Source organism: Orycteropus afer, unplaced genomic scaffold (genome assembly GCF_000298275.1).
Source record: "Orycteropus afer afer isolate SDZICR_OR568_19922 unplaced genomic scaffold, OryAfe1.0 scaffold00263, whole genome shotgun sequence".
NCBI classification, from domain to species: Eukaryota; Metazoa; Chordata; class Mammalia; order Tubulidentata; family Orycteropodidae; genus Orycteropus; species Orycteropus afer.
The window spans coordinates 1,883,936-1,897,480 of record NW_006921850.1 but is presented as its reverse complement, the minus strand read 5'-3'; the positions used below and the strand labels follow the sequence as shown (position 1 = coordinate 1,897,480).

At 37.5% G+C, this 13,545-nt stretch overlaps 1 protein-coding gene across 1 annotated transcript in view; it reads left to right on the top strand.

Moving 5' to 3' along the window:
• The window catches only part of NME8 (NME/NM23 family member 8), an 88,934-nt gene that overhangs the window by 39,531 nt on the left and 35,858 nt on the right, over positions 1-13,545 (top strand). The window contains exons 8-9 of the mRNA XM_007950106.1: positions 6,893-6,985; positions 8,124-8,317. Of these exons, the coding sequence (XP_007948297.1) occupies positions 6,893-6,985; positions 8,124-8,317 (287 nt within the window). The remainder of the gene's footprint in view (positions 1-6,892; positions 6,986-8,123; positions 8,318-13,545) is intronic.

Genomic DNA, 13,545 nt, shown 5'->3' with positions numbered 1-13,545 from the left:
AAAAACAAAAAGTTACCTACAAGGGACAACCAATAAGACTAAGCTCAGATTTCTCAGCAGAAACCATGCAGGAGAGAAGACAATGGGATGGTACACATAAAATCTTGAAAGACAAAAATTTCCAACCAAGAATTATGTACCCAGCACAACTGTCCCTCAAATATGATGGTGAAATTAGGAGATTTCCAGATATGCAGAAATTAAGGGAATTTGTTAAAATCAGACCAACCTTACAAGAGATGCTAAAGGGAGTCCTTTGGACAGAGAAGTAACAACAGCAAACAACAACTGACCATTAACACACATGATGACATAACTAAGAAAGCAACTCAACTATGGAAGTATCCAAAATAAATAAGCCTACAAGATTGTAAACAGGGAACCAGAGACATCAATTGACAAATGAGGCAACTACAAACCAAAAAGAGGGAAAAAATTGTGTAGTTACAAAACTTCTAAATGGTAGGGAAGTCAAGACAACTACAAGATAGAATGGACTATTCTAAACTTGGGAAGAAAACTATAAATCACAGGGGAACATCAAAATAAAAATGATAAACCTTCACATCAAAATAAAAAAGAACAGCACAAATATTTAGCAAATGCTAAAACAATAGCAACAAAGGAAGTGATAACACAATTCATAAGCAAAATGAGCTCAGCACAGAAAATTATATGGAACAAAGAAATTAACACCACAAAGAAGCACATAACAAAAATGACAGCAACAAATTCATACTTGTCAATAGTTACATATCTGGCAAAGGACTTATCTCTAAGATTTATAGAAAACTCCAGTGCCTCAACAGCAAAGGACTTAAAAATCCAATTGAAAAATGGGCAGAAGACATGAATAGATACTTCACCAAGGGGGATATTCAGGTGGCCATCAAATACATGAAGAGAAGCTCACGATCATTGGCCATCAGAGAGATGCAAATCAAAACAACAATGAGATACCATCTCACCTCAGCACTGATGGCAAGGTTCAACGAGACAGAAAATAACAAATGCTGGGGGATGTAGAGAGATTGGAAATCTCATACACTGCTGGTGGGACTGTGAAGTGATATAACCACTGTGGAAAGCACTATGGCAATTCCTTAGAAAGCAGGAATTGGAGATACCATTTGACCCAGCAATGCCATTATTAGGTATATATCCTAGAGAAGTGAGAGCCAGGACAGGAACAGACATATGCATACCCGTGTTCATCGCAGCATTATTTACAATAGCAAAAAGATGGAAACAACCTATGTGCCCATCAGTGGAAGAGTGGATGATCAAACTATGGTATATACATACAATGGAATGCTATGCAGCACTAAAGAATAATATAGCGTCTGAAAAATACCACATAACATGGATGAACTTGAAGGACATTATGCTGAGTGAAATAAGTCAATCACAGAAAGACAAATACAGTATTAGTTCATTGTTGTGGAGGGTCAAGGAAAGTTTATATATGGAGGGAAACTGTTGGTTGTCAGGAGTGGGAGGGGAGGGGAGGGAACACTACAAAAAAAAATGCATTGATCCATGTCACTTTACTTTTGTGTATTTCACTGTACATAAATTATATTTCAATAAAATTCATTTTAAAAAAAGAACCTGAAAGTGAAAACTAAAATCATAATTTTTTAGAAAAAAAATACGGAAGTGAGGCTGTCAGGTCTAGCTTCTAACAATAGATTATCTAATGTCATTACAAAAGCACTAACCACAATAAATAAATGGAACCTCATAAAAATTAAATACTTTTGTTTATCCAAAGACTTCACTAAAAGAGTGAAAAGATAAGCTACCCATTGGTAGAATACCTCCAGAAACCATATGCCTGATGACAATCGAATAACCAAAATATATACACAAAATTTTAACAGTTTAAGAAAAAGCCAACTCAATTTAAAAAATAGGCACAGGATTTGAGTAGACATTTCATCTAAAAGGATATTCAAATGGCCAACAAACACATGAAAAATGTTTAGTCTTTAGCCACCAGAGAGATGCAAATTAAAACAAGAAGGAGATACCATTGTACTGCCACTAGGATAGGAGCTCTGGTAGCATAGTGCCTAAAGCACTTGACTGCTAACCAGAAGGCTGATGGTTCAAACCCACCAGCCACTCCTCAGAAGGAAGATGGAGCAATCTACTTCCATAGTGATACTGCCTCGGAAACCCAAGGAGGGGTCCGACTTGACGGCACATAACAACAACAACAACAGGATGACTAGTATGGTGAAAGGGTCCAACTGTGATGTACACCTTTCTTGATTTTAAACCATGTAGTATCCCCTTGTTTTGTTTGAATAACTGCCTCTTGGTCTATGTATAGGTTCCACATGAGCACAATTATATGATCTGGAATTCCCATTTTTTGCAAAGTTATCCATAATTTGTTATGATCTACACACTTGACTGCCTTTGAATAAACAATAAAACAAAAGTAAACATCTTTCTGATATTCTCTGCCTTCAGCCAAGCTCCATCTGACATCAGCAGTGATATCTCTTGTTCTACATCCTCTTCTGAATCTGGCTTGAGTTTCTTGAAGTTCCCTGTTGATGTATTTCAACAACTGTTTTTGCATTTTCTTCAGCAAAATTTTACTTGTGTAAGACATTATTGATATTGTTTGATAATTTCTGGATTCTATTCAATCACCTTTCTTTGGAATGGGCACAAATATGGATCTTTTCCAGTATGTTGGCCAGGTACCTATCCTCCAAATTTCTTAGCTGGTCTATGAAGCAAAAGAATCAGATAGGAGGAAGACTCATTAACAACCTGCAATATGCAGATGAGACAACCTAGTTTGCAGAAAGTGAAGAGGACTTGAAGCATTTACTAATGAAGATCAAAAACTACAGACTTCAGTATGGTTTACACCTCAACATAAAGAAAACAAGAATCCTCACAACTGGACCAGTAAACACCATCAAAATCAATGCAGAAAATATTGAATTTGTCAAGGATTTAATTTCACTTGGATTTGCAATGAACTGCCATGAAAGTAGCAGTCAGAAATCAAATGACAAATTGCAGTGGAAAAATATGCTACAAAAAACTTCTCTACAGTGTTAAAAAGCAAAGATGTCACTTTGAATATTACAGTGCACCTGACCTCAGCTATGATATTTTCAGTTGTCTCATATGCATGTAATACTCAAACGATGAATAAGGAATACAAAAGAAGAATTGATGCCTTTGAATTATGGGGTTGGCGAAGCATATTTAATATACCATGGACGGCCAGAAGAACAAATGACTCTGTCTTGGAAGAAGTACAGACAAAATGCTTCTTGCAAGTGAAGATGGTGAGATTTCACCTCACATACTTTGAGCATGTTATCAGGAGGGACCAGTTTCTACAAAAAGACATCCTGCTTGGTAGTAGAGGGTTGGCAAAAAAGAGGAAAACTCTCAATGACATAGACTGATACAGTGGCCACAACTACAGACTCAAGCATAATAATGATTTTGAAGATGGCACAGAACCAGGCACTGTTCTATTCTGTTTACATAGGGTCAATGTGAGTTGGAATGACTCGAAGGCACCTAACAAAAATGATAACAGGATAGCTAAGATTAAAATTTTAAAAAATAAATAAAAATTGAAATTAATGAATGTTGATGAAGATGTGGGGAAATAGGAACCATTCTCCACTGCTGGTAGGAAGCAAAATGATATGACCCTTGTGGCAGTTTCTCAAAAAAACTAAAAATAGAACTACCATGTAACTCAACGATTCTGCTGCTAGGAATATACCCAAGGGACTTGAAAACAGTAATATGTACACCAATGTTCATTGGCACATTATTCACAATAGCCAAAAGCTAGAAACAACCTAAATGTCCATCAGCAGATGAATGGATAAACAAAATGTGGTACATACAAACAATGGAATACCACTGAGTCAGAAAGAAAAATGAAGTCTTGATATGTGCTAAAATATAGGTGGAGCTTGAAGACATTATGCTGAGTGAAATAAGTCAATCATAAAAGGACAAATATTATATAATTATATAAAAAGACAAGAATAGGCAAATGTGTAGAGACCAAATTTTATCAGTGGTTACCAGGAGCAGGAGGAAGGGGTAAAGACAGCGTTATTACTTACGGAGCATTGAGTTTCAGTTTAGGTTGATGGTAAATTTTCATTGATTAAGGGTAAAAGTTGTGTAGCCAATTTATGTAACTATTGTCAATAACTTGTACACCTGTAAATAGTTGAATTGGTAAAAGTTGTGTGATACATGTATTTAGAGAAACAATAATAAAAGATTAGCTGCTTAGGCTGCTTATGTACAATCAAATATCTCATGAGATTTGGTTTCATGGTTCAGAGATTTAGGATTATAGTTTCATGAGACATCACAGTTAACTGGCCTAATAACATGTTCAGTGCCTCTGTTCTACCTCTTAGTTTGATTCATAGTGCCTGGGGTCTTAAAAGCTTTTAAGTGTCTATACTAGGCATAACAATTTGTCTCTATTCACCAAGAAGAAAGAAGAAGAAGGAGAATCAGAAATAAGAGGAATATAGGGAATGTGTAGCTAATTGCCTCCATAAACAACTACCTGCTTTGCCATGAGACCAGAAGAATTGGATGATGCCCAGCTACCGTTACTGAACATTTTGATCAAAGATTCTATAGAAGAATACTGATCAAAAAGGGGAAAAATGCAGATGAGAATTGCAAATTTTTATGGAATCCAGACTTTCTGGAGCAATTAAGCCTGGAGGAATCCCTGAAATTATTGCCCTGAAGATAGCCTAGGACAACCAAACAATAGTTTAACTAGTAAAGACTGCCTTGAGCATTGTGCTCTGTTAAAGAACCATCTATAAGGGATCAAATTGACAACAGCAACTCGAGAGACTAGATGAGATACTTAGGGGGTAGTGAATCCATGTTAAAAGAGGAGTGACAATTTGGAAAAGAAGGGTAAGAATGGTTACACAGTTTATAGAATGTAATCAAGGTCCCTGAATTGTACATTTAGAAACTGTTGAATTGGTGTATGTTCTGCTGTTTGTATTTGCAACAACAAGAAAATAAATTATTAAAATAATTTTTTTGAGAGAAAAAATACTACAATAAAATAGATGGTATACAAGACATGGGATGTATAGACTCTTCCAATTATGTGTTGATTTAATCAATAAAAGTCTATAAAGGTAGGCTTATTTTCCATATTCTAGGGTGGAAGGAGTACACCAAACTATACTCCATTCCCCTATATATTGCTTATATATTATAGCATTTTTCAAAAATAATATCACATACCAATGGTTTACTGTTCCTTATTAGAGCATGTTTCAATAGCCCTGATGGTTAAAGTGTTCAAAATTATATAGTTTGTTTAGGTGAAGCAATGCTTCAGAGTAATAAACATTTCAGAAATGTAATGAGTATCTACTGAAGACTTTACTTCTCTGAAATGCAGTAAGAGATTACATAATGGATAAAATAAAAAATGTAGGAACATTTGGAACAAAAAGAAAATGAGTGCACTTCACTTTTCAACTACAATAAAGGAGAAGTTATTAAATTTCATTATTGCTTGGATTTTATTTTCTATTTTCAGGCACTAACTTAACAAAGACATGGTTAGAATTTTTAGACATTGTCAGTTAGGAGGAATGTCAGTTAGGAGATCATTTAAGAAGATGTAATTAATGATCCATAACAACAGTAAGGCCATTGGAACCAGGCTTTATTCACCAAGAAGAACAGAGGAAGAAGGAGAATCTATGAGACCAAAAGAACTGGATGGTGCCCAGCTACCATCACTGGACATTTTGATCAAAGATTCTTCTACAGAATTCTGTAGAAGAATCTTTGATCAAAAAGGTAAAAATGCAGAACAGAATTTCAGGTTTTCATGGCATCCAGACTTTATGGAGCCTTGAGGATGAATGAACGCTTGAGACTATTGCCCTGTAGATAACCTCATGGAAAGTTTGCTTTCATACTAGACACAGAATGTAGCTGGTGCCAGATACAACCAAATCAAATTAAGCTTATATTGATAGTATCATTTAATGCAATCATTGAGTTGCTTTGAACCCAGTTCAGTTCCTCATTTAGCTTGTCATGTTTCTTTCCAAACTTCTGTTACATTTTATTACTCTTATATGACATGAACATCGACTGTTGTCATTACATTAAGTTTTCACTAAAATAAATAAAAAACAAACATTGAATTGTTTTAACTCATGGCAACCCCATGTGTTTCGGAGTAGAACTGCACTCCACACAGTTTTCAATGGCTATGACCTTTTGGAGTAGATTGTCAAGTTGCCTGTGGGTGATTCCAACAGCCAACTCTTCAATTAGTACCTGAGTCCTTAACCATCTGCACCACATAGAGACTCCTCAAATAAGTAAAGCATGGTTAAATCTTATATTCCATCCTTCCTAATAATTTGGGTATTTATCTATATCTCCAAATATATGCTATATGTGATATTCTAGAATATGTGCTATAGCTTAAATAAATTGACTAAAAAAAAAAATTAAGCAATTTTGAAGTTAGCAAAAACTGCTTGCAAATTTATGTGTTTAGGAACTATTCAGAATGCTATATCTTTTCTTGGAACTCAGCTTATTTACATTTAGAGGTAGTCCACTTAAATAATAGAAAAATTGCCAAATCTCTGGTTCAAGCCTTGAAAACCTAAATATCTGGAGGCCATGCAGAGAGCCTTCTTTGTTTATGTATTATGAGCAGCTTACAATAATCTATGGATCATACTGAGGTCTTTACATAAAACACATTCAAATCTGGGTAGTTTGTTAAGCCAAGGAACTAAATGACCTTGACTTGTCTTACATGTGGTCCCACAACACGTCTGGATGTGGCCTTTCCCTCCAATTGAAGATTACAAAGGCAGGATTTGTCATAGAAGCAGAGGATAAAAGAAGGCTCACTGAAGACAACATTCGGAACTTCTATAGTCGAATAGCAGACCAGGTAAGAAAATTTAAAAAAAAAAAAAAAAAAAAAAAAGACTTCTGCTATATTTTTTGAATATAATGTGTTACCATAAGCTTTAGATTCTCATTATAGAACATCAGTAAGTCTAACCAATCAAATAAGTTTTGGGTGGCCTTGTTGCTGTCACTATCATGGTGATGCCAGTGATGGCAGCTGTGGGGAAATCCCTAGTAGAAAAAGTAGCAGCTGAGCACAACTTGATGGTCTGACTTTGTTTCTTCAGGTTGTTTTTTTTTTTTTTTTTTGAGGGATGTGAAAACTTCTTTATTCCATGATCTCCAAGATGCTCTGCATCCGCATTCTAGAAGTGAATATCCAGTCTTTTCCTATGTATTTTGCCCTTATTTGAAAGTTCGTTGTCATAAGCTACAAATACTTTACCCTTTCTCTACCTAAAGGTCTTTTTCTCAAGCTGCTTCTTTAAGTCGCCTTCACCTGGGTAATGTAGTAAAGACAGTGCTGTAGTGCCTAAGGCATTTGACTTCTAACCAGAAGGATGGCGGTTCAAACCCACTAGCCACTTCTCTGAAGGAAGATTGGGCAATCTACTTCTGTAGTGGTACTGCCTTGGAAACCCAAAGAGGGGTCGCTATGAGTCCGGTCTGACTCGACAGCAGTGAGTTTGGTTTTTTTGGTTTTGTGTATTGGAAAGTGCACAGGTTTAGCAGTCAGAAGACATAGCTTCTAAATTAAAAGTAGATAAAATTAAAAATTCAGTGTCTCAATTGCATTAGCCACATTTCAAGTCTGGTCGTGTAGTGCTTGACTGCTAACCAGAAGGCTGACGGTTCAAACCCACCAGCCACTCCTTGGAAGGAAGATGGGGCGATTTACTTCTGTAGTGATATTGCCTTGGGAACCCAAGGAGGGGTCGCTATGAGTTGGGTCCAACTCGATGGCACATAACAACAACACAACACTATCTATGAACATCTATCCTTCACAGATCTATTTATTAACATCTATGCTCCAAAAATAAGTTTATAAGGATAACAATCTCTTGCTCAGTGATTATGAAGGGGTACATTTCACTTAAGTTGGGTAATGCCATCATTTTATTTCATTAAGTTGAGGAAACTGAAGTAAATAAACAGTTTATCATTTTATTTTGTAGCCTGACTTTGAAGATTTTGTCTCATTTATGAAAACTGCCATAAGTTATATTCTAGTTGTATCTCAAGGAAATAAAAAACTGGCTCACTTTGAAGAATCTGAATCTGAACCAGGGACCCAACCTGGAGGACCATCTGAAGACCACCATGAAGTCAAAGATAAGGTCACATCTAAAGAGGTGACAAAAAGGGACAGGTATCTCAAGACTAGAAAATATGAGGTTCATAATACATTATTAAGTAATGAAATGTAATGCACAAATACCTCAGGCTCAAAGGCCATATCATTTTAATGATAAAGTCCCAAGTATATCTTCCAGTCAACTTAATATTGTACATTCAGCAAGGCTGGGATTACGTTAAAAGTTTATGCCAAGAGGATTAACCCCACTGCCACTGAGTTGATTCCAACTCATAGTGACCAGATAGGACAGAGTAGAACTCCCTTATAGGGTTTCCAATGCTGTAAATCTTTACAGAAGCAAATTGCCTTATCTTTCTCCCACAAACCAGCTAGTGGTTTTGGATGGTTGACCTTCCAGTTAGCAGATGAGTGCTTCTACCATGGTGCCACCAGAGTTCCTGCCAAGAGGAATAGAGAGGAAATGATCTTCCCTGATGATATTTCTAAAGCTAGGCACACCAGTCTAACATCATAGCTTAGAACTAGAGGGGTAGATTGGGACCATTCATAATCTTTCCCAACTCACCCTCCACTTTCATGTCCCCCATCCCATTTCCACCTTCCTTGTGCCCTAAAGACATCAAATATAGTCTGCTGGTTTACTTAGGGCAGTTAGTAGTTATAAATTCCTGAGAAAAAAATGATTACATACTTTGTAAATGGGTTTTTAAAATTACATTTGAAATTAGACACAAGTAATTTGCGTAATGTTCATTTTAAGTGTTGCCATTTGTGCCTTTGATTTCTCTCAAAGCTCAGAATATTCAAAGGATTTGACACAGAGTTGTCAGAGCCATGACTGAAATAAAGGTGGGTGAGCAAGAACACAGAGTCATTGAGTCTTGTGACTTCAGGGTATGTGTCTCCTTCTACTTGACAGCCAATTGCCCCTGCATTTTCTAGTTTTTCTTTGTTGCCTTGTTTATAAATTTTAGTGGTTTGCAAGGAGTTCTGGTGGTGTAGTGGCTAAGACATTTGGCTGCTAACCAAAAGGTTGGTGGTTTGAAACCACCAGCTGCTCTATCGAAAAAAGATGAGATAGTCTGCTTCTGTAAAGATTTACAGCATTGGAAATCCAAGGGAGGTCTCTATGAGACAGAATCGGCTCCATGGCTGTGAGTTGGGTTTGGTTTTTGTCTTGAGTAGCTGCATCTCGAGGTTTCTGGAACTGTCCTATTTTACTAGGTAGTGGGAAGGCCCCAAATAACATTAGTTCAAAGTTGCAAACACGATAATACCTGTTCCAACTCATGGCAACCCCATGTATGACACAGTACAACTATGATCCATAGGGTTTCCAGTGGCTCATTTTTTTAGAACTACTTGCCAGTGCTTTTCTTTATGAGGGTCCTCTACATGGACTTGAACCTCCAACTTTTCACTTAGCAGCTGAGCATGTTAACCATTTGAGATGCCAGGGAAGGGACTCTTAAAGGAAATCACTTCTGACAAAGAGCTTTGTAAACAGTACTAGTTATTTTCAGGGTTTTGAGAGGAAATTATAATGAGCGGATGGGGGAGGGTTTGGATGGGGAATGTTGGGCTTAAAAACATACCATATTTCATGCCAGAATTTATAAGATATTAAACAAAGAAGTGGTCTGTAAAACACTCATTAGTGCAACTAGTGTAAGAGAAATTACTAGTCCATTGGTGCTATTTTTCAGGTAAAATTGCTATTCAATCTAATTTTGAAACTATTGTCCCCATTTGTTCAATACCTACATAACAATCTGAACAATTTAGGCATTTCAATTAGATGAATGTGGTGGGATGAGATGTGTACATCTTACTTAGACAAACTCTGCAGTATTTTTTTCCTAAACTTAAAAATCAAACGAATTGTTATAGAGTAGATTCCAAGTTATAGTGACCCTATAGAACAGAGTAAAACCACCCCATACAATTTCCAAGGCTTTGATTTTTATAGAATTAAACTGCTGCATCTTTCTCCCATAGACATACTGGTGGATTCAAACCACCAACCTTTGGGTTAGCAGCCGAGAGCTTTATGCACTGCACCATCCACTATTTCTTCCTAAACTCAAGACCTTCCTTTTTGTGTGTGTGGCCCATGTTTATTCTGAGCAATGGCCACTAGAGGGTAGCATGGAATGGTGCTAGTCTAGAAAATGAGGTTTTTTTTTACATCTCTTGTTCTGGAAGCAGGCAGGGCTCACCAGGTGCCATGCACATCCACCAGACATCTTTTAAGTGCACCCAGAAGCTAAATATTTGAAGGGCACAAACCCTCGAGATTAATTTATACATTTGTTTGCTTTTACTTTTTTGTTAGCCTCTTCTGCTACCTCAAAACATCCTCGCTCTCTTTTCTGGGGCTTGGTGGGTGAGCTGAAATGGAAGTTAAAAGTAGAACAAGTGAAATAGAGATGATAGGTGACCCTTCCATGAATATGATGGAGTCTTTGGATGGTGCAAACAGTTAAACACTTGCCTACTAACCAAAAGGTTGGCAATGGGAACCACCCAGAGTCACCTCAGAAGAAAGACCTACTTCTGGAAGATCACAGCCATTGAAAACCCTGAAAAACCAAAAACCAAACTCACTGCCGTCAAGTTAGATCCAACTCATAGTGACTCCTCCTTGGGTTTCCGAGGCAGTATCACTACGGAAGTAGATTGCCCAACCTTCCTTCTGAAGAGTAGCTGGTGGGATTTGACCAACTTTCTGGTTAGCAGTCAAATGCCTTAGGTACTACGCCACCAGAGCTCCCATTGAAAACCCTAGGAGGCATAATTTCACTCTGATTGTGTTAGTTAGACTTGAAAGCAACTAGTTCCATGAACATGAACTCTGTCCTGGAAGCAGAGCCCCAGGTCTTTGTCACATTGTTTATCCCTGCAGGGACAAATGTTCACAGTTTGTGAATGCCCATAACATGAGGGAAACTTTCTCCATGCCAGAGATGGCCAAACTGTTCCACTCTGTTTAGATCCTCAACAAAAGATATGGAGAAAATGCTGTGGTGCTTTCTCCACTGAAGGTTTAGTGTGTGCTGGCAGGAAAGGTCTGAGGTCAGGAGACAGGGACCTGGACACAGGCTACAGACCCAAGGAAGAGCTAACAAAGACTTGTGATGTCCAAGGGAAAGGTTGATATTGGGTTTTCCCAACCCCCAAAATGTCAAGATGAAGCTGAGTGGGATGACTGAATGCCCAGCACTTTCAGCTTTTCCACTTGTTCCTGCTGGGGATGACAGCCTGCTGGCTTCTATAGCACAACCCATGGCCAACAGGTCACTTTACCATCTATCTACAGGAGTCTCACCACTTAATACTCCAATAACCAAACCTAAGTTGCAGTGATAAGAACCCTGGTAGAGTAGTGGTTAAAGCATTGGACTGCTGACCAAAAGGTTGGTGGTTTGAATGCATCAGCCATTCCATGGGAAAATGGTGGGACAGTCTGCTTGCATTAAGATTTATAGCCTTGGAAATGCTATGGAGCAGTTCCACTCTGTTGTATAGGCTCACAGTAGTCCTGTTGAGTCAAGTTCCAGTGAGACAACAAGAAAAATAAGTACCCACTGAAGGGAGCCTAGCAGCCAGAGAAGGATCGAGAGAACAGTCAAAACACATGCCCAGTGATAAAGAACTGGTAAAGACAGACAAATCCCCAAATAATAATAATGATAATGCTTGAAATACAAATGTAACACACACACACAATTTCTAATATGAATTATAAAAATCATGATTTGAACTAGAAATTCAGAGGATAATTAGAGAGTCTGCAACTTGAATTAATGGTGTAGAGAATCAAATGCAAGAAATAGTTCCAAGTACAGAAGAAAAATGAAATAGAAATCATGAGAGCAGAAGTGAATAATCTGGAGACTAGATCTGGGAGACATGATATGCTAATGAGAAAAGTTCCACACAGAGAAAAGAAGGAAGGTGGTGAAACTGTGATTCAGCAGATAATAGAAAGTAAGAAAAAAAAATATCCCAAAGTGAAGGAAAAAAGATATAAACATGTCAATCAATCTCACTGACCCTCCCCTCGCTGACCCTCCAAAAGAGGAGACAAAAAAGGAAAATGAAGTTTTTTAAGGCTCTTATTTTTTGGGGATATGGGGAAGGGAGGGAAAATGGAGTGTTAAAGTTGGGCAATAGTGTGCCAGGAATGCAAGAAATAATTAGGACAAATTTTTCAGGTCATGAATTCTCTATGGATTATAGGGTTATAGGGTCACTTTGGGACAGAAGCAACTTGATGGCAGTGAATTTTTTTGGTGTCTGGTTATGAGAGCAAGTAAAAGATGATAAACATTACTTTGGTGCACAGGTGTAGTACAACTACAATAACGGGGGAGAGGAGGTGCAAAAAGATGCAATAAATAGCAAGTTGATCAGACCAGAAAAATAAGAAAAAGGAAAAAAGAAGAAAACACAATGTCAAATAAATAGACGTATAAAATAATATGGAAGGAATAAGGAAAACATATGGCTGTTTGCTCTGAGTCTTCAGGCTGTGCCACTGGTGTTTCAAACCCAGTGGGGTGCACCTGTTGCACAGGTATCAACCCGGCTTGCAGACTGAGACAGACTAGGAAGAAGGAGGAGGCCATCCACATCTCACAGAATTGGCCAGGGAAAACCTTATGAATAGCAGAGAAACACTGTCTGATACATTACTGTGCAAATTTATGAATAGTCCAGAAACATTGTCCAATACAGAGGAGGAAGATGAGTCACTTAGCTTAGAAAGTTCTCAAAATAGGACTGGGAAAGAGCTGCATTATCAGAGTAAAATCAACCTTACTCATATGGATAAGGTAAAGCTTTTGAGACCTCCATTTGCTGATGTGGTACCACTCAAATTGAAGAGAAACAGCTGCAGACATCCTTTAATCATTGGAACATGGAATGTATGAAGTATGAACCTAGGAAAATTGAAAGTTGTCAAAAATGAAATGGAATGCATGAATATTTATATGCTAGACATCAGTGAGCTGAAATGGACTGGTTTTAGCCATTTTGAATCAGACAATCATATGATCTACTATGCTGGGAATAACAGTTTAAGGAGGAATGGCACGGCATTCATCATCACAAAAGATGTTTCAAGATCTGTCCTGAAGTACAATGCTGTCAGTGATAGGATAATATCCATACGCCTACAAGGGAGACCCATTAATATGACTATTACTCAAATTTATGCACCAACCACCAAAGCCAAAGATGAGGAAATTGAAGATTTTTATCAACTTCTGCAG